Source organism: Bos indicus, chromosome 2, assembly GCF_029378745.1.
Source record: "Bos indicus isolate NIAB-ARS_2022 breed Sahiwal x Tharparkar chromosome 2, NIAB-ARS_B.indTharparkar_mat_pri_1.0, whole genome shotgun sequence".
Taxonomy (NCBI): Eukaryota; Metazoa; Chordata; class Mammalia; order Artiodactyla; family Bovidae; genus Bos; species Bos indicus.
Genome location: NC_091761.1, coordinates 125256699 through 125282605, shown reverse-complemented (window position 1 = coordinate 125282605; position 25907 = coordinate 125256699). Strand labels below are relative to the sequence as shown.

The window sequence follows — 25907 nt, the reverse complement described above, 5'->3', positions numbered from 1 at the left end:
CACACAATCTCTCCAGATAAAAGTACCTTCTCTTTTCTGTTATACTCAAAACACTTGAGACAATTTAATTCTTTTTAAGAATCAAGTCCTTGTGCTCAAAGAAGGAAGCTATAGCCTGTTTCTCTGAAACCAAGTTTAGAACTATTGGCCTAGTCTATCTTTGGAATCACAGGGCTGGAAAAGGGGGTATATTAACCCGTTCATTAGATAAGTGATCTGAGGGAATTCCCTAGCAGTCCAGTGGTTAGGACTTGGTGCTTTCACTGCTGTGGCCCGGGGTTCAATCCCTGGTGAGGAAACTAAGATCCTGAAAGCCACACATGCAGCCCCTCCCCCCCCCAAAAAAGAAGTGATCTGACCAGTTAACATCCTTGCTGGATGAGTTTATTGTGCTTTTGAAGACCAGTGGAACATGTGATTCTCCTAACAGTTGATCATTTTAAATTCTAAGTTAATATGCTACAGTTAAATTTTGATGCCTGGAGATGTCACCCAGGGCAAAATCTTTTGAACAGGTTGATGTTAGATTTAAAATCTAGAGGACCAGTAGTAGGGAATCAGGACAAGAACTCCACCATAGAAAGAGATAATCTGCTGTGCAATGCCTCTTTATAGGTGAACAGTAATTTTGCATTTGGTTTCCTTAAAAGAAAAAAACAGGTTGGATAATCCTCTCATGTTTTCTACAAAACTGAAAAAGTGCTGGGCTTCAGTTGCATGCTAATAAAATAAATATGATCATATCAACATCAAAGTGTGAGAGAGAGTGATGATTCAAGAGCATGGGCTTTGGCCTCATACAGATTTAGGTTTGAATCCCACTCATTCTAGCGTGATTCTGGGCAATTCAGTCTCTCTGAGCCTCCCCTCAGGGATCATAATACCTATTTCAAAGAGAGTTTTAAGGATTAAATGAGATGATCCATATAGACTAAATTCTTGCCCAAATAAGCACTCAGTAGACATATGCCAGTACTCTTGCCTGGAAAATCCCATGGATGGAGGAGCCTGGTGGGCTACAGTCCATGGGGTCGCTAAGAGTTGGAAACGACTGAGCGACTTCACTTTCACTTTTCATTTTCATGCATTGGAGAAGGAAATGGCAACCCACTCCAGGGTTGTTGCCTGGAGAATCCCAGGGACGGGGGAGCCTGGTGGGCTGCTGTCTATGGGGTCACACAGAGTCGGACACGACTGAAGCGACTTAGCAGCAGCATTAGACATAAGCCATTACAACCAGAAGCCCTGCTGATGATCTTTCACCCAGCTGTTGGACAAAAGCAGACCTGTATCCTGTCTTCGTTATACAATCTAGTCACTATGACCAAAATTTTAAAATCCAAAGAGGCCTCCACTTGATTAAATAACCTTTTTCAGTCATGCGTTTTGATGATCTGGACGCCTGCCATCTGGTTGGATCCGTCCCTGGCTGTTTGTCTATAGAGTTTACACGACCCCGAAAGGTAGCTTCTCAGGACCATTAGAGGAGACACAGCAGACCGGTGTTTTTCCAATCCCTAAGCCCTATACCCTCTAGCTTCTCTCCATCTTGGGAGTCAAAAGGCTGACGGTGCGAGCCCAGGGCAAGGGTGGCATCACAAGACTTCAGAGCCTGGGAGCGTCTTTGCAAAAAGAACGTAGAGGGAAACCAAACCCCTCCCTACGAGCCCATTTTCTTCAGACAACTGCCGGCCGAGAGAAGCCCTGGCCTCCTGGGAAGGTCAACTCTCTCAAACCCTGAAAAACACCTCTAAACGGGATCCCAGTGTCCACCGCTACTACAGCGCCCCGTGCGTCGGTGCGTGCGTGCGTGCGTGGGTGTGTGTGTGCGCGCGCGCGCAGACGCACAGGTCGCTGGGAAGCCGCCTCTCCCCCCTCTGGGTCTTCCAGTTTCCCAGCGTGCTTCGGGCCCGCCAAATGGGAGGGGGAGACGCAAGATGGCGGCAGCCGCGAACTCCGGCTCCAGCCTCCCGCTGTTCGACTGCCCGACCTGGTGAGTGGCGGGGCGACCAGCGCTGGAGTGGCCAGGCCTGCGCTGGCCTGTGCCGGCCGGGCGGCTGATTTCTCGCAGCGAGCCGAACGGCCCAAACATCTTAGGACTGACAGAGGGAGAAGTGTCCGTCGGGCCGGGCGGCGTGTGGAGGAACCTGGAGCTTGGAGCCCGGGCCCAGAAACCGAGGAAACCCAGAGTTGGGGGCTCTGAGGCGCTGGCTTAGGCAGCCCCTCGGGAAGTCAGCCGGCTGCCGGGGCGCTTCGGGGCCTTGGTCTCGAACTTACCCCAACTCCTGACTGAGTGCCTGGTGCTCTTGTGGAGCCCGGTACCTGCCCCCCGCTTTCTGTCCCGAGCGCGCGCGAGCTAGCTTCCTGGCCCCGATCCCCTTTCAGAGCCTCGCATCCCGCGGTTGTTACTGCAGCCTGGTGCGGCCCTTGCCTGTCTCTCGCTGACTGGGAGCTCCCTGAGGGCAGGAACAGCTCTGACCTACTCCTGTGCTCTTAGCCACCAGCGCGAAGTCGGGCACCAGAGGGCATCCTTGCTTGTTAGGATGAACCCCTTTCCTCCCTTCTCAAGTTCTTGGGAATAATGGAATAATTTTAGTCTTTGAGTGGAGTACACGATTAATTATATAAATTGCCCGGTAAGGCGACCCATCGGAGTTAGAGCTGTGTCTGCTCGTCACAGTGTATTGTTTGTGTGTGTTACTCTCTGGCTCCGTTATATTGAATCCCTCAAGGGCTGCCTAATGTATCTGTAGAGTCACAGTTCCTAGGCCTGAGCCAGACACATAGTAGGAGTTCAGAAAGCATATTTTGGATGTAACTTGGCTTTCCCTGGTTTCCAGACAAAATGGGCTTTTGTCCAATGCACTGTCCTCCCAGCAACCACCATATAGGAGTTGGGTCAGGCTTGTGAGATGACTATGTTGTATCTTCAGCTAGATGTAAATGGATGCATTTGTGTTTGTGTGTGTGTGCACGCAACGCGTGCGTAGATGCTGGGACTCTGGTAAGATTGTTCTTCAAACTTCAGAGGAGCAAACACAGGAAACAAGTGAATGTGTAGCTATTTTCTGGGTCCCTCTGCACTTCTGTAACACAGAGTTGCTCCAGTCTGCAAATTGTGTCCATTTCGGTTCCTTGCCACATTGATTTCAGAATATTTACTTATGTCTTCTAACTATAAGTTTACTGGGCCAGGATAGTAAATTTATAGTTAGAAGAGACTGTATAAGATCACTTATCATTTCCTTAACGTCTGGTGTGCACCAGACATTGTGTTAGGTGCTTTGACATATATTTGTCTCCCTTGGATGGTATGATTATAGGAGTATAGAGAAAAGTTCCCTTATACATGCCACTGTAGAATGACCTGTTCAAAGTTAACAAATATCTCTTGTATTTATTGGTACCTGGTTTCATGGCATAGTTTTGGATTGCCCTAACTGCCTAAATTACATATCTGGTTTGACCTCAGTTCAGGACAATACCCTCTGTTTCTTCTGTGATGAGTCTACCTTGATCAGCCCCAGACACCAACTGATTTATTCTACCGTTGTATGGTAATTATTGGTAGTGGCAAATCTTAGGCTCAAACTCAAAGTGACCAGACAACTCCGACTATAGTACTTGAATTATCTGTGCTGCTTTCTCTCCAAGGTAGATAATTCAGTGTTAAAATACAGGTTTCTTTGGTGCTGCTCTAAATACAGATCCCCTGAAATATGTTTTAGAGCAGTTGAATCACTGGGGAGGTAAGTGTCAAATGCAGAAAGGAGCTATAATAACAGTAAAGTAGATGACATTTCTGCTTGAACATGAACTAATTATAGGCTGGTAAGAGAGCCCCAGTGTTGAATGGGATAATGATTGTAAATGGCATTTACAAACTCACCCTGAAAATATTTTTTCACTGTTACTTTTCAGGGCAGGTAAACCCCCTCCTGGTTTACATCTGGATGTAGTCAAAGGAGACAAGCTAATTGAGGTATGGAAATACACGTCTTCCCTTTTTTCCCCACCACACTAAAGATTCTTGCCAGTGACTCACTTTTCCACCCCCTCTCCTGTGCTTTGTTTTCCAGTAATGCTACTTTTGTTCATCCTGATTTTTTTTCTATTAAAAGCACATAGTGATAAAACACATGCCAATGTGTATCTCCACAGATACTCAGTTTTTTTGTGACTTCTCTTACCTTCCAAATGAAGGGTTTTAATAGATCATGGGCCTGTAGGCCTCAGTGAAACTGGATGCCCTATAACTTGGTGAATTCCTTCTCTCTGAGTATGTGGAATTGTGTGGAAGGTGCAAGATCTGCAATAATTAAAGAAAGTGAATTATATAGATTGAATTCAGCTTTTAAATTGCTTTTATGACATTCAAGCTAGAAGATAATAAACTAAGACACATGTTCAAAAAAGAGAATGGAAATGGTGATGAAATTCATTCATTCATTTAAACATTTACTGAGTGCTTATTATGTGCCAGTCTTTGTGCTCGGCATAGGGAATACAGCAGTGAACAAAATGAACATGGTTCCTGTTTTCAAAGAAATCATCTGGTGGGAAAGACAGAACCAAACAAAAATTTACATGATTATAATCGAAGTAAGTACTATAAAGAACAACTGTAGCAGAATTCTAGCTTTTCTCCAAGTTTCTAGAATGAAAACCACATAGAACTGCAAGAGAACACGAGTTTTGTTTAGCTATTAGGTTGTGTGGATTTTTTTTTTAATTCTTTTGTTGCCATTTATTTACCAAGAAATGGGGATTAAGCCCACTGTGGCCATCGAGTTGTGAGTCTCCATGTCTTCAACCAATTTTAGGTTTGCTTGCTCAGATAACATTTTAAGTTCAAGGCCCTATTGTTGAGTGCAGTTATTTTCTTTGGTGTATATAGTAAAAACATTGCACTCCGTAATGAAAACTGACTGTGAGATCTCCTGAAGGCTGTTGTATAAATACATTGTTTTCACCTTCAGGATGTTGTAGTGATACATGTATTTTGCAAAACATTAAGGCAGAAGCTGTGATGAATTCATCAAGCCCTTAGCCAGTCAGTTAGAACCACTTTGTCTTGGGTTCTTCTGTCTTAAAGGTTACAAAATATCAGGATTATTCAAGGGAATAATTTAGCTAAAATGTCTTCTTTTTTTTTTTTTAACTATAAACTGTTCCACACATATAAAATGTTGCTGAATAGACATACAGAAATCTATTTTTTTAACCAGAATATAATAAATCTTTAATTTGAAATAGGGAGAAACAGTAAGGAGCCTAGCTTTAAGGATAATATCATAATTCTTTTGAGAAATAATATATATTTTCAAAGCACTCTCAACTTGTCAAACATCCCTCTGATTACTGGTTTCCATTAACTGGTAATGTTGTCTTTCAGTGCTCTTAGGTATGCTGAGTTGCCACAAAGGTGTCATGTTACAATCCATAGGCATCACTGTGTTGTTTCTGAGAGAAATAGACTCCAAATCTGCTTATTATTTAAGGATTTAGGCAGCACTTGATACTAACCGAGCTATCTATGTCCAAGCCTTATGTCAGAGGCCTGTGATGTGTTGTGATAGCTGGGTTTAAGAAGTGCAATATTAAAACAAAAGCCATGAGTCTTTTAAGCCCAGGGTGTAAAGATACACTCTGAGTTATAACTCAGAGGCACAACTGGATAATGGTATTAGCCATAGCTAGTTAAGCAGTTGTGGTTTAGTGACTACTGAAGGGCCAGTGCATTATTTCATTCACCTGGACAGAAGAAGCAAATTGTCTTAGAATTCACTCATTTTCTTGCTTCTGAGGCATACTGTTTTTTTCCTCTACATTTTCACACTTCTGTAATTGAGATACCTTTAATTGTGAATGTGCATATTTAATTTGGAGGCTTTTTCTCTTTCTTCTCTAAACACCTAAATCTCTGGTATTGACACCTTGTTGTGGTGGTGTTTAGTTGCTAAGTTGTGTCCAACTCTTTTGTGACCCCATGGATTGTAGCCTACCAGGCTCCTGTGTCCTTGGCATTTCACAGGCAAGAATACTGAAGTGGATTGCCATTTCCTTCTCCAGCGATCTTCCCAACCCAGGGATCAAACTTGTGTCTCCTGCATTGGTATGTGGATTCTTTACCACTGAGCCACCAGGGAAGCTGGGAATCATAGAAAGGTGATCAATTTTGTATTAGAACCCAAGAGCTGGTGGTCTTATGACTGTTTAAGTCCAGCTTGTGAGTTCTGTGGTTAGCAAATTTAAGTTTGTGAAGACATCATGTATGTGCATATAGATACGAATGGGAAATGCATCTATGAGATTCAACTTGCATAGATATTACCTAGAGAAAATAACATGTTGACATTTTAGGGCTCTCACAATTCTAAAGCAATATCTTATTTTTAACCCAAGTCTTAATATTTGGGTCTAAGCAGGCATGGGATGATTGTGGGATTGAGCTGTCAGACTGTTGTTAAATCTTGATGCCCCCTAGCACTAGGGGCCTGGAACAAGCTCTCCCAGCAGCAAGTGGGCTCTGCTGGACAGAGTTTCCCAAAGGTGACCCCCATCCCTTTGAGCCTTAACGTATAAGCTGGCAAGTAACTGGGTAAGTGTTTAAAAAAAAATTAAGATTATGACCTATACTACTTGTTCACTCCTTAAATGTTTTTTGCCATATGGTAGATTTTTTGATGCAGGAAGAGTGAAGAAAATATATAGTGGTTATAAAAGCTTAGACTGTGTGAAATCAGACCTGAATTTCTAATCCAGTTTATAAATATCTAGCAGTGTGAACTTGCATATATTAATTAATTTCTTTATGCCTCACTGTTCCTATCTATAAATATAGGAATAATAGTACCTCCTTACCTCACAGAGTGGCTGTAAAGATGAAATGACATAGCATAAAACTCACAGCACAATGTGTGCACTTAAGTACTCAGCAGTTGTTAACTGTTACCAGCATGTGAGGTGCATTTCTGGTTTTGTAAGAACACTGAAGCACAGGGGAGAATAGCAGCCCACCGTGAGTTCAGTGACATAGCCAGGAACGAAAAATAAGCCTCTTGATTCCTAGCCTGGTACCATCCTAATTTGACTGTACTTCCTTGCTCAGCTTTGTGCTGTCTTCTCTCAGGGATTTTAGAAGGAGCATAGTGTGAAATGTGAACTAGAGCTTAGTGAGACATTCTGTTTAAAGAAAAAAAAAACAGGGAATTCCCTGGCATTCCTGGTTAGGGATCGGCGCTTTTACTGCCAAGGGCACGGGTTCAGTCACTGGTCTGGGAACTAAGATCCTACAAGCCACGTGGTGCAGATAAAAATAAAAACTGTAAAGGAACAACATAATATATATGAATGAGGGTTATTTTTCAAAGGCTCAAATTGTAGACCTTAAGAACTGAATGAAGTGTTAGCAAAAATTTAACCTACGGTCCTTCATCTGTGACAGCCCAGTCCACAACCAGTATGTTGGAAAAGCTTTACTGATCTAGGATTAAAAGAAAAAGACAGTGTAGTGAGTTTTTCATAAAGCTAAATTCAACTCAAAGAGTGACCCTTTATCCTTTTCCTCCCTGCTTTTTTGTTAAAATGACCTTTCTTTTATAAAATGATTGGTGACAATTTTAAAAGAAAGTTCTTTTTTGGCAAAATAAAAGTTAACAGTGCTACGTCAGCCCCTGCAATTTTTAAAATAACAGTTTGCTGCTCTGCAAGATCCTCTTTTCTGCTATTATATTGAGACATTATATAGTTCTATTTTTTCCAGTTCCACAGGAGTGGTTAGAAACATTTTGGAGTTCTTCTCAGAATTATTTCAGACCCATGGCACTGTTGTTTAGAATATTAGCGTTGCAAGTTATTCATACCTGAATTTAAATCCCACATCTGCTAGTTAACCAGCCTGACTGCCTTGAATGACTAGATTCATCTCTCTGAATTTATTTTCTTATGTTTAATAATAAAGGTGATAAGCTTCCCTGGTGGCTCAGACGGTAAAGAATCTGCCTGCAATGCAGGAGACCCCAGTTCGATCCCTGGGTCGGGAAGATTCCCTGGAGCAGGTAATGGCAACCCACTCCAGTATTCTTGCCTGGAGAATTCCATGGACAGAGGAGCCTGACGGGTTACAGTCCATGGGGTTGCAAAGAGTCGGACACAACTGAGCAACTAACATTTTGACTTTCTCTAATAAATGTGATACTTAGTTCACAGACTTGTTTTGAGGATTAGATGAGATAATGCTTAAAATGCCTAGCAAAAAATAGCCCTTCAATAAATGTAAATCTGTACAATCCAGTTTCCGTAGTGTTGTGGTTATCACGTTCGCCTCACAATAAATGTAAATCTGTACGTTCTCTTCCCTCAAACCTGGAAAATCTTTGCCCTATGAAGTCATACCATATTTGGACAAAGCAAGTACTCATTTAGAGTTAACTCTGAGTAATGCTTTTTTGTGCCAAAATGAAATGGGACCATAAAGGTAGATCTAGAGGCTCATACAGTGATGTCTAATGTAATTCTGATTTCAAGGGGGTTCCAAAAATATTTTGGGGCTCTGGCAGCATGATTAGAATATAGGTAAGTGTTTATACCTCCCTTCCTTTGCGAACCAGTTGATAATCTTCATTTGAATATGTATTTTTCTGAAAAGAGGTCTTATTCCTTTATAGGCATGCCTTAGGTTTTTATTTCCTGCTCAACCTAAAGTTAAGTGAAATCTTAAATTTACAATGAAAAGAAGACAACCTCTCTTGCAGGCCATTTACATCTAATAGGATTAGGGAAAGTTCTTTTCATATCGGCACTCAACATTTGACCACTATATTTGGGGATAATCATTGCCAACCCCCAAAAATGTTAGTAAATTTTTCTGAGCTCTTTATCTTGAAGAATAATAGGAAATATATATACATATACATACATATATATATATTTTTACTTTGACAAGGAATTTTATGTTAATATGCTCTACTTTTATTGGAAGACTTTGCTAAACCCTGTTGAAACCAGCTTTAAGTAGTATTTTATATTTATTTAGAAACTGATTATCGATGAGAAGAAGTATTACTTATTTGGGCGAAACCCTGATTTGTGCGACTTCACAATTGACCACCAGTCTTGCTCTCGGGTCCATGCTGCCTTGGTCTACCACAAGCATCTGAAGAGAGTTTTCCTTATAGATCTCAACAGTAGTAAGTAACTCATATCCCATCCCATTTTACACATTCCCTTTTGGGCAGTGTGGAGATGCTCTTTGGGTTCTTCAGATTTGAAATTGTGTTTTATTGTTCATCAAAGAAGTTTATGTTTGGTGTTTGAATAAGTCCTTCTCCATTCCTGTGGTATTTCCTATTTTACTGAAGTAATTGATGAGTGGAGAGAGAAGAAGATTTTAGGGAGTACTTTCCTGAAGAGACTAATAGGTATAGAGAGAACAAAAAAACACCTAGGAACTAGGGAATGTGTTTATAGGCCCCTGTGAGATTGTGATCCAGTTTAAGCAGAAGCTGTGGTTAGCTCCATTAATGTAGCAGAGTTGTGGGTACAGGACATTAAAAAAAATCCTTATTTTGAGCAAGTTCATTTTTTATAATAGGTTCTTTATCTCAGCTACATTTTGCTTTGACTATTACTACTAATATCAATTTTAATTCTCTGAGCACACCCTAACTATAAGATTTTCAAGTTTGTCAGAGATAATCTCAGAAATGCAATTGAAACTTGATTACATGAGGCCTTGAAGTTTGTTCATTTTCACCTGTGTATAATTAATTGCAGCATGGAACGTAAAGGATCTCCTTCCTGGGTTGATTGTGTTTTACTCCTTTTCCCCCTCCCCATACACATGCACACATTACCCCAGTATGGTTATGATGGTTTTTGGAGAGCCTTGTCTCATAAGTTCAGTTCAGTTCAGTCGCTCAGTCGTGTCCAACTCTTTGTGACCCCATGAATCGCAGCACGCCAGGCCTCCCTGTCCATCATCAACTCCCGGAGTTCACTCAGACTCACTTACTTGAAAATTTATGTCATCTTTTTTCTCCATTTCATAATATGCAGAACGTAGACATGGAAAAATATCCAGACTCTCCAGTAGGATTTTTGGCCTACCTTGCCATTGGTATTGCACGTGTTTCAGCCAGCCTCATTTCTTATCCTGGGGAATCCCCAAGTATGACTGCTACCAGTCCAGCAGTTCCTGTATTCCTTAGGCTGGGGGCTGGAGAGGTCAGACTGCAGTAGTTCCTGTCCTCCTCCTTGCGGGGAATGGCTTTTGCTGGGTTGGAGCCTTTCCTGCTGGACCCAGAATGGAGTCAGTCTGGCAGCAGAGAAACTTGTTATGTGGGGTAACAGCAGCTCTGTAGATGTGTAAGAAATCCACTGTAGTGATAAAGGATTCAGTGAAGGAGTTTCCTTTTCAGTGTGACTCATGACAAGGGATGCAAAGTGGACCCACTGCCATTTCTGTTTTAAAAAGCAAAACTGATGTGCTGGCAGAAGCTTCTCTTCTGCAACTCAGGTTTGTTTTTTGTTTGTTTTTTTCTTTTCCTCTCTTACGTTTCTGATTTGGTTATTCCCAGCACACGGCACTTTCTTGGGTCACATTCGGTTGGAGCCTCACAAGCCTCAGCAAATTCCCATCGACTCCACGGTCTCATTTGGTGCATCCACACGGGCATACACTCTCCGTGAGAAGCCTCAGACATTGCCATCAGCTGTGAAAGGAGATGAGAAGATGGGTGGAGAGGATGATGAACTCAAGGGCTTACTGGGGCTTCCCGAGGAGGAGACAGAACTTGATGTAATTCTATTGTCTGTGTCATTGTTACGTCTTGGAGACTCTGGTTTTTGCAGTATGTAGCTGTTCTGTGTAGCTTGAAATCCAGTGACTTAGCAGCTGGAGGTTTTCTTGAACAGAGTGATAAGCCTTTGCCACTTTGCCAGTGTGGTGTGGCCCTTGGAAATCTGCATTGTGTGGGTTTGGTTAAATATATCCAGGGCTGACTAACCAGTAGACCCTTATGGTTGTCTTGGGCACCTTTGCTGCATGTTAGAAGCCAGGCTGGGAGTTACATTTCTTAAGAGCTATACTATCCAATGCAGTAGCCACTAACCACATTCCAAGTACTCAAGAGTCACATGTAGCTAGTGACTAACCATACTAAATAGCTCTGATAGAAAACATTTCTATCATCCAGAAAGTTTGTTTGAACAGCACTGGCTTACAGAGATTGAAGCTTTCATTCATTTATGTAGCTTTTTTGGATACCATCCAGTCAGCCCAAGAATCTTCTGAGTAGAACTAGACTGCTTTTGCTCTGGACCTGGCTGCCCTGAATTGTACAAGATTTGACTTTGATGTGTTAAGGTTTTCCTTGTCTAGAGTTGACCCCAGTAGTTGGTGGTGTAGCTTTTGTCTTCACATGCCTGTCACTGGATTGGTGTGACTGGTCTATCCAGGTAGATCAAATGCCTGCCTGTCCGTAACCACCCACACACATTTACTCTTCTTGTATACAGAGGCAGTTTCCCAAATCTTAGGAAGAAAAAAGCACAGTAGAAATCTTACAACTCAGAAGTTACTTGGTTGTAAATAAGTAGTCTTATGGCCAGGGGCCTGGCTGGCAGTCCCTCTTGCCCATTCTTTTCCAGGCTGCTTCCATGCCTCCTCCTGTATCTCTAGGTCTTGTTCTCAAGACATTTGGGATGTCTCAAACTGCAGCGCAGATTGAAATAAGTCCAAGGGATTGAAAAGAGGCAGGCAGCAGTGCTGAGGCCAGGTTAATCACTGAGATGGATGGATAGTTATGAATAGAAATGGGGCCAGACAGGGATGGGGAGTGACAAAATATTAATGCCAAATATTCAGTGCACTGGCAGCATCCTAGCTAGTTTTAAAGGAGAGAGCTACTGGGAAAGAAACTGTCAGTTTTTCTTTCTCATCTGTTTTGTTACTTAAAACAGTTCTTGAATTTCTTCCCAGTCGCATTCTTTTAATTCTCAGCATGAAGACACGAAAACCTTCTTCAAAAAACCCCTAAACCTCAATTCAAGGGTTTTTGCACAGATGACTTGTTTTCAGCTCAAGGTCCTTTATCCCCTTTTGAATATCACTGCCTCACTGGTCACTGAAGATGTTCCACATTCTGTCAAATGAGTCTTGCTGGTATTAGCTATTTAGGGACAGTAATCTTTTCTGGATGCAAAAGAGAATTTCATCTATGTGAAGAGGTCAAGGTTAGCTCCTAATCCCTTCCTGCTCTTTGTTTGTTAATATTCTCCTTCAAATTCCTTGTGTACTCATTCCTGTCTTTCCTGTGTGAACTCTGGCCCAGAACCTGACAGAATTCAACACTGCCCACAACAAGCGGATTTCCACTCTCACCATTGAGGAGGGGAATCTGGACATTCAGAGACCAAAGAGGAAGAGGAAGAACTCACGGGTGACCTTTAGTGAGGATGATGAGATCATCAACCCAGGTGAGATGTCTTCCTGGTTTTTTCTGATGAAAAGGCTGTGATCCTAGAGAGTAGTTTACACAACCTGTAGGTCAGTTGTTTCTCAACAGGGTTTAGAATAACAGGTGCTGTATTCAGGGGAGATATTTTTGTACAGTACAGGCATACTTTGGAGATATTGTGGGTTTGGTTCAAGAATTTCAGTAAAGCAAGTCACACACAGTTTCTGATTTCCCAGTACATGTGAAAGTTATGTTTACACTACGCTGTAGTCTGTTAAGTGTGTGGTAGCATCATGTCTAAAAAGACAATGTACATACCTTAATTTAAAAAAATACTTTGTTATTAAAAAACACCAGCCATCATCTGAACCTTCAGCAAGTTGTAATCTTTTTACAATAGTGACAAGGATCACTGGTCATAGATCACTGTAGGGAAGTCGCTCAGTCGTGTCCGACTCTTCGCAACCCCGTGGACTGCAGCCTACCAGGCTCCTCCATCCATGGGATTTTCCAGGCAAGAGTACTGGAGTGGGGTGCCATCGCCTTCTCCGACTATAACAACTGTAATAATAATGGAAAAGTTTGAAACATGTGAGAATTACCAAAATGTAACACAGAGCTAGGAAGTGAGTGAATGCTGTTGGGAAAATTGCACTGAAATACTTACTCGATGCAGGATTCCTTCAAATTTATCGATATAAAAAACTCAGTGTCTGTGAAGTACAATAAAACAAACTATGCTTTTTCATTGATGGAGTGCCCTGAACACTCAAGCATTATCCAGTTGCAGTGTGAAAGAAGTAGCTAGAGCAAGGCCCCATACAATTCAGTATATAGAGCATGGCTGTAGTTCTCCTTTGCTGATGCAGTATCATAGCAGAGTTTAAGTATAGGTTAGAGCAGACACTGTTGTCTTCCTGGGGATCTGTGTATGACTGGTAACTCTTAAAATTGGACAACTTACTGCCACTATTAACTGCACGGAAGACTTGCCTCTTTAAGGCCATAACTTCTACTAAAATACTAAATGTGTTTTGTAGTCTTAAGGGAGAAGGAGACTCCCAGCTATAGACAGTGGTCCCTGAATGCTGGGAAATGTGCATGAAGGAGAGCATATTGGGGGGAGGCACCCTGAGGGTGGGTGTTTGCAAGGCTGACCTTCAGGAGGAAGGAGTGGGTGAAACCAGAGCCTGTGAGTAGCAAATATTTGGCTTGGCATTAAAAGCAACAACAAATCCTTATATTTAGAAGAAGAATTAAAAGAATTCCTGTGAAAGATTGGAGCATTCATTCTAGTGACTTTTGTTCACTTTCTGATGATGTGTGAAGTGGAATGAATAACTTGTCAAAGTAGTGAATGCCCAAGGGAAATGGCCAGTCAGGAGCTGAATGACTGATCTAGAAAGTTTATTTCTGGATGCCAGATAAGAGTTTCTAGGGGTTGGTCTTAGAAATCTGTAGTTTTAATAAGCTCTTATTTGTACTGATAAACAGCCTACAGTATGGGAATGACTGAACTAGATAATTCATTAAGTCTTGAAGACCTGGGGTCTGATATGTTCTGTTTTTTCTCTTGAAAATTATTGTGGAACTTCTCTGGTGGTCCAGTGGTTAAGACTCTCTGCTCCTAATGCAGGGGGCATGGGTTCAGTATCTGGTCAGGAAACTAAGATCTCACATGCCACATGGTGCAGCTAAAAAGAAAAAGAAGAAAGTTATTGTCCTGGAACTTTATGAAGGCAGTATGTTCAGGGAGAGTGTGGCAGAGTGTTTAAGAGCGTGGGCTCAGATCAGAGGGCCTGGGTATGAAATTCACATCTCTGCTTGGTAGCTCTGTGACCCTCTGGCCAGGTGACATATCAGAGTTCTGGCCCCACAGGATTGATGGGGAGATTAAATGATTAAGTGAAAATACCTCAGATATGTGCTCGGCACTCAGTTCAGGTCAGTCACTCAGTCGTGTCTGACTCTTTGCGATCCCATGGACTGCAGCACACCAGGCTTTCCTGTCCGTTACCAACTCCCAGAGATTGCTCAGACTTAGGTCCATCGAGTTGATGATGCCATGCAACCATCTCATCCTCTGGCATCCCCTTCTCCTCCTGCCTTCAATCTTTCCCAGCATCAGGATCTTTTCCAATGAGTCAGTTCTTCACATCAGGTGGCTGAAGTATTGGAGCTTCGGCTTCAGCATCAGTCCTTCCAGTGAATATTCAGGACTGATTTCCTTTAGGATGGACTGGTTTGATCTTGCACTCCAAGGGACTCTCAAGAGTCTTCTCCAACACCACAGTTCAAAAGCATCAATTCTTTGGCGCTCAGCTTTCTTTATAGTCCAACTCTCACATCCATACATGACTACTGGAAAAACCATAGCTTTGTCTTTTGTTGGTAAAGTAAATGTCTCTCCTTTTTAATATGCTCTCTAGGTTTGTCATAGCTTTTCTTCCAAGGAGCAAGTGTCTTTTAATTTCATGGCTGCAGTCACCATCTGCAGTGATTTTTGGAGCCCAGGAAAATAAAGTCTGTCACTGTTTCCATTGTTTCCCCATCTATTTGCCATAAAGTTATGGGACTGGATGCCATGATCTTCCTTTTTTGAATGTAGAGTTTTAAATCCAGCTTTTTCACTCTCCTCTTTCACTCTCATCAAGAGGCTGTTCCTCTTTGCTTTCTTCCATAAGGTGGTGTCATCTGCACATCTGAGGTTATTGATATTTCTCTCAGCAATCTTGATTCCAGCTTGTGCTTCATCCAGGCACTCAGTAGCTCTTGATAAATGTTAGCCATTATCCCAGTCATCATCTGCCAGCCCTTTTGCATTTACCTGTGCAGACTTTCCTATACCAGAAGTAGACCTGGCAAGGAACTTCTTGGTAGATCTTCCAGGAGCAGAGATTTCCTGCAGTGGATAGACTCCCTCTTCAGGAGTCGAATAGCTCGAGAATGAGGAAAGGGTGAGAGGACCGAACACTGTTCAGCCAGCACAGGACAGGGTCTCCTCGATGGCCTCGTCCTCACTTCCACAGGCCTGTTGTGTTCGTGGGGCACATACCCTGTTAGCCATGCCTCTTGGGCTCCAGTTGCTCTTGCATTTCATTTAGCTTTCCTGAAGGGCTGATTGGAACAGGGCTCCTATGGTAATGAGAGAAAATAAGGGTGCCTTTTTTTTAGAGACCTTGTCTCCTTCCTGATGAGCCTGGGTACCTTTTCCTCTTTCTTTTTCCGTATAGAAGCTGTTCATTCGTTTGTTCATTGAACAACAATTGTTTGTGTACGTAATTCCAGGATATATTCTTTAGAGGCATCCTAATATGTGAAAAGCCAAACTTAAATAAACCAGGGGCTCTTCAGTTAAATAAGGAATACTTTATATCCCAAAGGGACTCACAGGAGTGTTTCTTTAAATAGCAAACACCTTCAATGCATTAAAATAAGGTGTACAATGTCTGCTAGAGAAACAACTCCTTTCCTACCACTGTATTAAGATAAAAGGGCCAGGGAGTTGTTTTTTCTAGTAATGATAGTAAGTCTGTGCTTGCCTGTTTCCCCACACTTCGTCTTAAGTGAGGAAGCTGTTCATTCTAGGTCATCCAACCCAGTGTCCCGTCTGTGCTCCAAGATCACTACTTTCATACTTCTCTTGAAGCACCTCCATTGTATTGTGACCCATCTGGCTTTACAGCTGTGAGCTCCTTAAAGACAGGACCGTGTTTTGCTCTTTATTTCCCTGCCTTCTGTCTAATAAATGAGAGACTGATTGCAAGCATGTTACCTGACCTTAGTGCTTTCTTCTGGCAGAGCGAATGAATGAAGCTAGAAGCTTTGTAGGGTGCAGTAGTGTGTGTGTAAGCTGCCGGGGCAGGGGCTTCAGATCTTTTAGTGAGTCTTCCTTGTACAGACATGCATTGGAGATATTATGGGTTCCGTTCCAGACCACTTCAAAAAAGCAAATGTCAAAGCAAGTCACGCAGATTTGTTTGGTTTGCCAGTGCATATGTAAGTTACATTTACAAGTGTACAATAGCATTATGTCTAAAAAGTAGCATTATATCTAAAAAAAAAAAACCATGTCCTTGTTTCTTTACAATGCTTTAAATACTTTATTGCTAAAAAATGCAAACTATCATCTGACAATGCAGGGTTGCCACCAACCTTCAATTTAAAAAAAAAAAACCCTGCAATATCTGCAAAGCACAGTAAAGTGAGACACAGTACAGCGAGGTATGCCTGTGTACAGGTGTTCAGCTCGAAAGGCAAAGTTAAGTTGGAAGCCCTGGGTGTGAATCCTTATTTTGTTTTTCGCTTATGAGCAGGTGTTAGCAAAGTACGTGGTGTGTGACCTCTTCAGGTGTCCCTCTTTTATTACTAACATGAGATTGATGATGTCTGCTTTTTTTTTTAATCTCCCCTCAGAAGAGGGAAGTATGTGGAATGGGAAAGTGGTCTAGAGCACAGGCCTGTTTCTGGCTGCTGAGATTTATATCCTGGCTCCTCTCCGGCGAGGTGACTGGGCCTGTCATTTTCCTCCTCCAAGCCTGAGATTGTTTTCTCATCTGTTATATGCTTACTCTAGTGGTACTTAGCTCATAGGGTTGTTGTGAGGATTGAACACATACCCAGCAAACACTTGAAGTGTTGGCTGTATTTTACTGTTTTAATATGAGTTATTGTGATGACTGTTGACACTGAGCCGTGTGACGTTAATCCTCCCGGTTGATTACTGAATTAACCTGCCCTCATGTCTTTTTGCAGAGGATGTGGATCCCTCGGTTGGTCGCTTTCGGAACATGGTGCAGACTGCAGTGGTCCCAGTCAAGGTAGGAAGCATGTTTGAAATGTTTTATTGTCTGGGTTAAAAACCCACTCTTCCATGTGTAGGCTTAATTTTAAAACACGTTCTTTGCTCCTTTCTTGTTTTTCATACTGTGGGAATACTTTTACCCCATCTGTGTGTCGGGATCCTGGAGTGCCATAGAGAAACTACAGGTGACGAGCCAGCTTAATGCTGCATGTAAATTATGATGTGATGCAAGTCTGTAAATTTACCTCTCAGTGGGGTAGGGTGCAGAGAGACCCACCTTTCTTTAGCCTTCCCTTCTTAACTCAGAGTACGCTGTTAGGCAAAGAGGAGGCATAGTTGCCTTCTGCATGGCATCTCTGGCTTTTGCCATGGCTTTATTTTGTGAACAAGAATGACACAGATAGGAAAGCCAGCTCACGTTGGGTTAGGTTTAAAGATAGCTCTATTGAAGAACCAAGAAGTGGAAGCTACAGAGATGTTCTGAGTGCTCAACACACGGAGAACTACCTGACAGCCAGGGCTCCAAAAGGGAACAATGGCCCCTGGAAGCAGATCCCTGTTGGCAGAGGTGTTCAAATGGTGATTGGAAGATGCTGGTCAGAGCTGCTAGAGAGAGTTGGTTTTTTTTCTAATCTTCAGAATATATTAGATCAAGAAATGAGTCAAGTTTCTGGTTAGTCTTTGTTTCAGGAAGATCTTTCGTTGAACTTTAGTGCAATGTGAAAAACTACAAGATGAAATTTTTTCATACAACTCCATACAATTTGTGCCACATTTCCCCTTGAGCACCTTTCTCTTCTTTCTTCTTCCTTTGGAATTTTCTGCTGTCTGTTTCCCCCCAGAAAATAAAAATTAGAATACTTGCAACCATCTGTTAATCACCTTTGTTTCCTAAAAGGGCATTTTAACATCAAAAACAGAGAGAGAGAGAGGCATGACCTTAGGGTAAAAAATAGTCACTTAAACTGGATAAGTCTTACTTTATGAAAAGTTCACACACTGGCCTCATTTTTCTTGGTTTGACATAGGATGGTGAACAGTTTGTGTGGAGCAGTGTTTGGGAGCCACATGTTAGATGACCACTGTAAGGTCTCCTCAGGCCCTGAGATTTGAGGACAGTGAGATGGGTTGTTTGGGAAACAACCGAGTTAGAGGTTCAGGGGCCTGTCCCAGTTTTTCTAGGACTGCAGTAGAAGAACCTAACAGCACTCTTCTGTCTTACCTCTGTCTCCTCTGTAAACCACAGAAGAAGCGGGTGGAGGGCCCTGGCTCCCTGGGCCTGGAGGAATCCGGGAGCAGGCGCATGCAGAACTTTGCCTTCAGTGGAGGACTCTACGGGGGCCTGCCCCCCACGCACAGTGAAGCTGGCTCCCAGCCACACGGCATCCATGGGACAGCACTCATTGGTGGCTTGCCCATGCCATACCCGAACCTTGCTCCTGATGTGGACTTGACCCCTGTTGTGCCATCAGCAGTGAACATGAACCCTGCACCAAACCCTGCCGTCTATAACCCCGAAGCTGTCAACGAACCCAAGAAGAAGAAATACGCAAAAGAGGCGTGGCCGGGCAAGAAGCCCACACCTTCCTTACTGATTTGATATTTTTGGTCATGGAGGAGGGTGGGATTGGGTGGGAATGGGGTGGAAGGGTGATGGGGGGAGCTAATGAACTAGGGAGAAAAACTTTTCATGTGTGCAGTATCGTCTTTCAGAATGTCTCCTGGGGTCCTAACCATGTAATATTAAAACGGGGGGTGAGGTTGAAATATCCTAGAAAGACCTGTCTTCAGAACACTTTCATTGCAGAGAAATGTTTCATATATCCTTTTAAATAGATTGCCCTGGCTTTTCCCCAGGCTTTCCTTTTCTCCTTTTTTCTTTTCTCCCTCTTTCTAGGGTCATTTTTCTTTAAGGTCACGTACCCCAGGGAGAGACTCTAGGCCCTCAGGTTGAATCCAGAGCTGTGGGGGTGACAGAAGCCCCGCCAGCCTTGTGGGTCCAGTAGCCTAATTTATACCTACTATCCCTGCAAGTCCAGGTAGCAGAAGGGTTGCCACGGATTCCAGGTTGCTTAACAAGAGGGTTTAAAATTCTCCAGTTAAGCTAAGATTTAAACTCAAAAGTGTTTTCCTGGGTCAGTGGTTTTGAGGTCCAGCAGTTAGGCTTTTCTCTTTTGTCCTTTCTGTTCGAATGAGAACATTTTGATTTTTCATCTGACCAGTGCCATAGACACAGGTTGACCGTTTTAAACTTACAGTATTGTTTGAACTTTACCTGTTTTTCTTGTCAAATCTGAGTACTTGCAGAAGTTTCTCACTTGATTTCAGGGTACTGTCCTCTACTCTCTAAGGTATTACTTTCCTTTTTGAGTGTGTTATGAAGGCAATTTTTAAAGGATATGACCAGTTAGAGCAATTCTAATTAAAAAGGAAAAGATTTTTACTTTGAAGTAACGGATGTCTCTAAGAGGACATTTTTAGATGATGGTTCGGAGGCTCTTTCCCCCACTCGACCCAGAGCTCCAAGACTAGAAGACCTGGCTAACAAACATAGGAGACGAAGGTAGGACACATTGATAAGAGCTTTGTACAGAGATTTGTACATTTGTGTAATAGGCCTTTTCACGCTTTATGTGTAGCTTTTTACCTGTAACCTTTATTACATTGTAAATTAAATGTAACTTTTGTCATTCTGGTGCAGTTTGTGATTCAGTTGCCATCACCTACTTCCACTGCCATGAGGGAATATTTGTCAGAGGTACAGCTGTCAGGCTTGGGAGGTGACGCTGTGTCCCCGTTTTATTACCACAAATAAAGATGCCCCCTGATGAATTGGAAATTCTAATTAGAGATTCCAGTCCCCTGATGAAGCCTCACTGAGCAAAGTGGGTTAAGACAAAGACGGGTGTCCTTGTGCCAGTGTAACCACCACCCTCTGGCTGCAGCTGCGTGCATTTGTGCTACAGCTCAGGAAGCACAGGAGTGAAAGTAAGCGAAGTTGAGGGTGTTTAGAGGGGATTTCAGCTGGAGTTTGAACTGGATGGATGTGTCTTGCATACTAGAACACTGTGCAGCAAGTGGACTTTGTGTATGGTGAGACAAAGTATGTGACTTTGTGATGAAAACGCCAACAAGGTTCCAAATCCCTTAGGTTGAGAGTGTGGACTCACAGCAGGAGCAGCCTGGTAAAAGGAACAGAGATCTATAAAATCACAGCTAGGCAGAAGTTTAACTTCTCTGCCGGCTCCCGTAACGATGACTGTCCTCATCTTATGAGGACACCTTCCTGTCGTCATAGCAAAGGTTACTATTAGTGCTGGTTAAAAATCAGTCGTTGAGCACCTGCCTACTGTCAAGCAACCATCTGCAGCATTTATTTAATTTTAATAGCCCTGAGGAATACTGTTTTTATCCCTGTTTTACAGATGAGAAAACAGGCTTCTGATTTCATGTAGTGAAGTCAGGATTGGAACTGGATTCTGACTCCAGAGCCTGAGCACAGGTTAACACAGCCTCTGGGATGAGGTAAGGGAAGGGTGTATGAGCCATAGTTGGCTTGCCACCGGGCTCTATAGACTGGAGCTAGACGACTGAGCGACTTCACTTTCACTTTTCACTTTCACGCATTGGAGAAGGAAATGGCAACCCACTCCAGTGTTCTTGCCTGGAGAATCCCAGGAACGGGGGAGCCTGGTGGGCTGCCGTCTATGGGGTCGCACAGAGTCGGACACGACTGAAGCGACTTAGCAGCAGCAGCAGATGTTTGGAAATTGAAAAGTTTTTCCCAAACTGGACAACTTACTAGAAGGTATAATAAAAGATTTAGATGTATTTTAGGTAATAAAATCCTTCTGGTAAGAGATTATGCCATGTGTTATTTGGTTTCAGAATTTGAGTTGCAGAGTAAAACTTCAATTTGTGTCTCAAAGAAGGCTCAGTAGAGAATATCCAAGCCTGCAAAGCTCTGTCTTTCTTTTCCAAGGTCCGTTTGACTTTAGTGGAAGTAGGAATGGCTGAATTTGGTGGTTACACAGCAAATAGAGGCATGGTACGGAAACCTGGCTTCCCTGGCACCCAGATTTCTGATTTATTCCAATCCTGTTTTAGTGCCCCTCTAAGGGGAATACTGCAGGAAGGGGCTTAGCTGCCTCTCACCCCTAACACAGCTCTAGCCAATGACTGGGGAGGTAAACCTCTCCTGTTCACCACCAGGATCGGCAGATGGTCTCCACTGCTCCGGTGAGCACTGAGCTGGTGAGGGATGCAGAGATGAGAAGCAACTGACTGTTGGTTCCCCAGCGTCCTATGCCCCTAATGGGCCCTCTGCTGAGAAGGGTGGGGATGACTCCTGTTTACCTCCCCAGGATGGGAGAGGGTGGTGAACCCCATGGAGAAGGACCTTTTGGCAGAAAACAACAGGTTGATCACAGCTCAAGAGCAACTGCTTGGTAACTGCATGCCTAAGATATGCTTGTCATTATCAACTCAGAATTTTTAGTCAGAAGGGTTTGTGAGATCCTGGCTGGATCCCTCATTTTGCTTGTGAGCAAATGATGGCAGTGGGGACTTCAGCTAACATGGATCGAACACGTGTGAGTTGGGCGTATGGCAGGGCACTACCCCTGCCCGCTAGAGGCCTGCCTTCTAGAGGGAAACAGGCACACTTAACGGTGCTGCTGCTCAGATGCTGAGAGCTTCAACTGAGGGATAGATGGGATGAGGACAGCAGAGATGAGTGAGACTGGGGTGTCAGGGAGGCCTCTAGGGAGATGACATTTGCGCTGAGCATTGATGATCAAGTAGGGATTTGCTGCATGGAGGAGTGTGAGCTGTGGTTCTCCAGGGAGAGGAACCAGTGAGAGATGCATGGAAGATGGATGAGGGGAATGACTACTCAGCAGGAGGGAGGAATCAGGAAGACAGAGGCCAGGTCGCATGCTGTGAGCTTTGCTGGGGAATTTGAAGGTGTAAGGAAGCCAGTGAAGGACTTTTTTTCCCGTAAGAAAAAAAATGTGTGAAGACATAAATACGGGAAAAATCTAGAGACATCTCACACACAGACACGCACCCTCCCCACCCAGAGTGGGGAGACTTCCTTGGGGAGGTTTCAGGTAGGGCAGTGATTGATGGGATTCTGGTGTTAGAAAATAACAGATGAATGAGGCAGTTCCTGCCCTCAGGTGAGTCTCAAAGCAGGGGAGACAGGTGTTTCAGTTCTCTCCACACAGTTTAGCCAATCTAGAGGTTAAGTCCAAATGTGGAGAGAATGTGGGGAAAGTTCCCCAGTAGTTCTCTCTGTGAGAGTGAGGGGGCGCTAAGAGGTGAGGGTCGTGGAAAGCTTCGGACCTCTGACATTTCCAGATGGAGGTGGGGGCACTCCAGGCAGGGGCAGCTGCAGGAATAAAGGGGGTCAGGGTGGATTAAGGCCCCTGCCCCGTGATGGTGGAGGTGGTAAGAAGGCCTGAGTGCTCACCTACCGAATTTGCATGGTATCTGCTGCCATGGAAAGAGATTGCTGGAAGAATTGGATGTGCGGTCTTCTACCTCTGAACCGGGGCAGAGGAGCAGTTCCAGAGTCAGCCAGCAGGCGGGGCCCTGCTCCCATTCTCGGAGCTCCTGTAGGAACCGGTGTGAGGATGTAGGATGGTCCCTCAGGGTGGGAGATGAGCGGGGAGAAGGAAAACAAATCTGGCTCCTTGTTGGGCACCCTAATGGTACTCTTACGTGTTTTATAACCCCTAAATTCTCACAGAAGACCCAAGAGGAGGTTGGTGGTGTTCCCCCCTTTATAGCTGGGAACTTGAGGCTCGCAGAGTGCTCAGCTTGACAAGTGAATTTCTTAGCAGTTCAAACCTGGCCCTGATGCTTCGGGCTGTGAACAGCACAGGGTATTGCGGCCCCTGCCTGTGCCTGAAGTCTGTGGAAGACAGGGCTGAATTTTGATCCCTTTCTGGTTTTTCTCTTTCTCAATTTCCTTCCCTTCTGTCTCCCATCTCTGGTTCCCTTTGGGTTCTGTGGAGCTTCAAGTGCTGTCTCCACACCTGGGCCAGGCGGGGTGTCTAAAGGCTCCTGCAGACACTGTTAACTGCACTCGTGGCCTGGGGGCAAGGTTACTGACAGGAAGTGCCGCTGAGATGTGGAGGGAGGCTTTCCACAGAGAGCCTCTGCTGATGAAGTCTCCCAGCCGGCCGGCCTCAGCACCCGCAGCCCAGCCCTCTCCTCGTTACCATGGTCTTCCTCCACAGCCAGGCCACTGCCTGCACTCAGAGCCCGTCTTCCCTCCCCTCGGGTTATGCCCTCTCCAACTGACACCGTCAAGACGGTTTCTCCGCCAGACTTTTCCCAGCAGCGTTCAAATGCACCATCACTGCTTTCAAAGAGAAACAAAGCAAAAAACCTCTTGATTCCACTTTCTCACCAGCAACTTCCTGTTTCTCTGCTCCACTTTTCAGTACAACTTCTGGAAAGAATTGGTTTGTCTTGTGTCTTCACTCTCTTCCACTCGCACTCAAATCCACTTCAGTCAGGCTTTTGTCCTAACGCTCCATCAAAACCATGCCTGCTGATGACTGCAGTCCTGGTGTTGACTGGACTCCATCACTGCTCTGCTCAGAGCATTCCCGAGGCCCCTTATTTCCTGCAGTGTTAAGAGCCACTGTGCACACTGCTCTGCACCCCCTCCCGTTGCCTCTCTGTCCCCCTACGTTTCTCCCCCGTGCTCCCTCTGCCGCAGCCACCCCAGGGACTGGCTGGCCCTTCAAGGCACACTCCCATCCTGCCCTTGTGGCTGGAACTCTGCCCCCAGATGGCTCCCTCCCTCATTGCCTTCAAGTTGAACAAGAGGACAGCAGGCCCTGGCCTCCAGTGGCTGACCTGGCTCCCACAGCTGGGCCTTGGTATTCTCCTGCACATAAACAGCTTCACAGAACATCAGTGTCCAGACAAGACCACTCTGTGACCATGATGGGTCAAGACCATCATGTCTGAACACAGACAAAACGTGAACGTTATCCAAACTACAAAAAGGAATAATTACCTTAAAGTCAGTGGACTGAATGCTCCAATCAAAGGACGGAGTGGCAGACAGGATGAAAAAACAGGAGCCTAGGAATAATGCTACCTACAGGAGACCCACCTTAGGGCCCACAGAGACTGAAAGTGAAGGGATGGAAAAGGATATTCCATGCAAACAAATGAAAGCTGGAGTTGAGTACTCAAGTCAGACAAAACAGACTTTAAAGCAAAGGCTGTTAAGGAAAGATAAGGAAGGACAGTGTATAATGGTAAAAGGATCAATACAAGAAAGGATTTTACACTCAACATATAGGCACCTAATACGGAAGCACCCAAATATCTAAAATACTAAGACATAAAGGTTGAAACTGATGGGAAAACAGTGACAGGAGGAGACTTTAACACCTCACATCAATGGACAGATCTAGACAGAAAATCAATAAGGCAACGGAGGTCCTAAATGGTACAATAGAATGGTTAGACTTGATTGGTATTTTCAGGACATTGCATTCAAGCCACTAAAAGGACCAGCCATCCTTTAGTGGGTTGACTCGTGACCCCAAAAGGTACGTCCACTTGGAACTCAGAACGTGACCTTATTTGGAATAAGAGTCTTTGCAGATGTAATTACGGTAAGCATCTTGATATGCAATCATCTTAGATAAGAGTGGCCCTAGGTCCAATGGTAAATGTCCTTGTAAGAGACAGGGAAAGACATTGAGACACAGAGGGGAAACTTGTGCAGAAGAGGCAGAGACTGGAATGATGCATCTGGAAGCCCAGGAACACCAAGGGTTGCCTTCAGCCACCAGAAGTAAGGAGTGAGGCATGAAACAGAGCCTCCAGAAGAACCAACGCTGCCATCTTGATAGCAAACTTCTGGCCTCTGGAACTGTGAGAGTAAATTTCTGTTAAGCCACCAAGTTTGTGGTAATCTGTTACGGCTATCCCCCTACAGTTCATAAGGAAAACTTGTGTCATGCTGATGTTAACAGCCTGGGGCTGGTCGTCCCTCCTTCTCATTAAGGTTCATAAGATCCCCAGTCATAGAATTGCCCCCGCTCTTGACAGCATCCAATCCATAGGAAAAGTCCTGCTTCCTGGAGCCCTTCTAAACCATCTAACCCAAGTCCAAATCCTAGAGTAAGGCCTTTCTAACACTCTCTGAGTGGCCCCATGGTCCCCATGCTCCTCATGGAGGGTGCTGTCCCTCACTACAAGTCAGAAACCCAAGGTGATAATTTTCCTGTCTTCCTGGTAGTCTTTGGCTGGAGATTGTTGACAAAGTCTTCACCCAAAGGTTACCATCTCCAGTGAGGACTGCAGTCGCCCCACCTGCCTTCTACCTCCCGCTTCCCTCGCTCCATTTTCTTCATGGCACCCATTGCCTTCACCCACACTGGATCAGTTGCTTATTCACTTGGTATTGTTTATGGTCTGTTTCACCCATCCCCAACCCCATTTGAATGTGAGCTGTACTAGAGGCATGGATGGTGGTTGGGATTGTTTCTGGATGTATTCAAAATGGCTGGGACCGGGATTAGCTCATCTAAACAAGCAGTAAATATTTGCTGAATGAAAGAACCATTGCTAGGACAGGCACTCCTAACCAACTTGGTCATCAGGAA

General features: G+C 44.0%; 1 protein-coding gene and 1 non-coding gene across 2 annotated transcripts; both read left to right on the top strand.

Moving 5' to 3' along the window:
- The first annotated feature begins 1836 nt into the window (after positions 1-1836).
- PPP1R8 (protein phosphatase 1 regulatory subunit 8) lies at positions 1837-19955 on the top strand. Its single transcript, XM_019980214.2, has 7 exons — positions 1837-1993; positions 3922-3982; positions 9038-9191; positions 10581-10801; positions 12336-12480; positions 17217-17281; positions 18512-19955. The coding sequence occupies exons 1-7, from the start codon at positions 1938-1940 to the stop codon at positions 18863-18865; spliced, it is 1056 nt and encodes a 351-aa protein (XP_019835773.1). The 5' UTR covers positions 1837-1937; the 3' UTR covers positions 18866-19955.
- Positions 5510-5675, top strand: LOC139179209 (small Cajal body-specific RNA 1). The gene has a single exon (XR_011563637.1). It is a non-coding gene; the product is annotated as a small Cajal body-specific RNA 1 (non-coding RNA).
- Positions 19956-25907: the final 5952 nt, after the last annotated feature.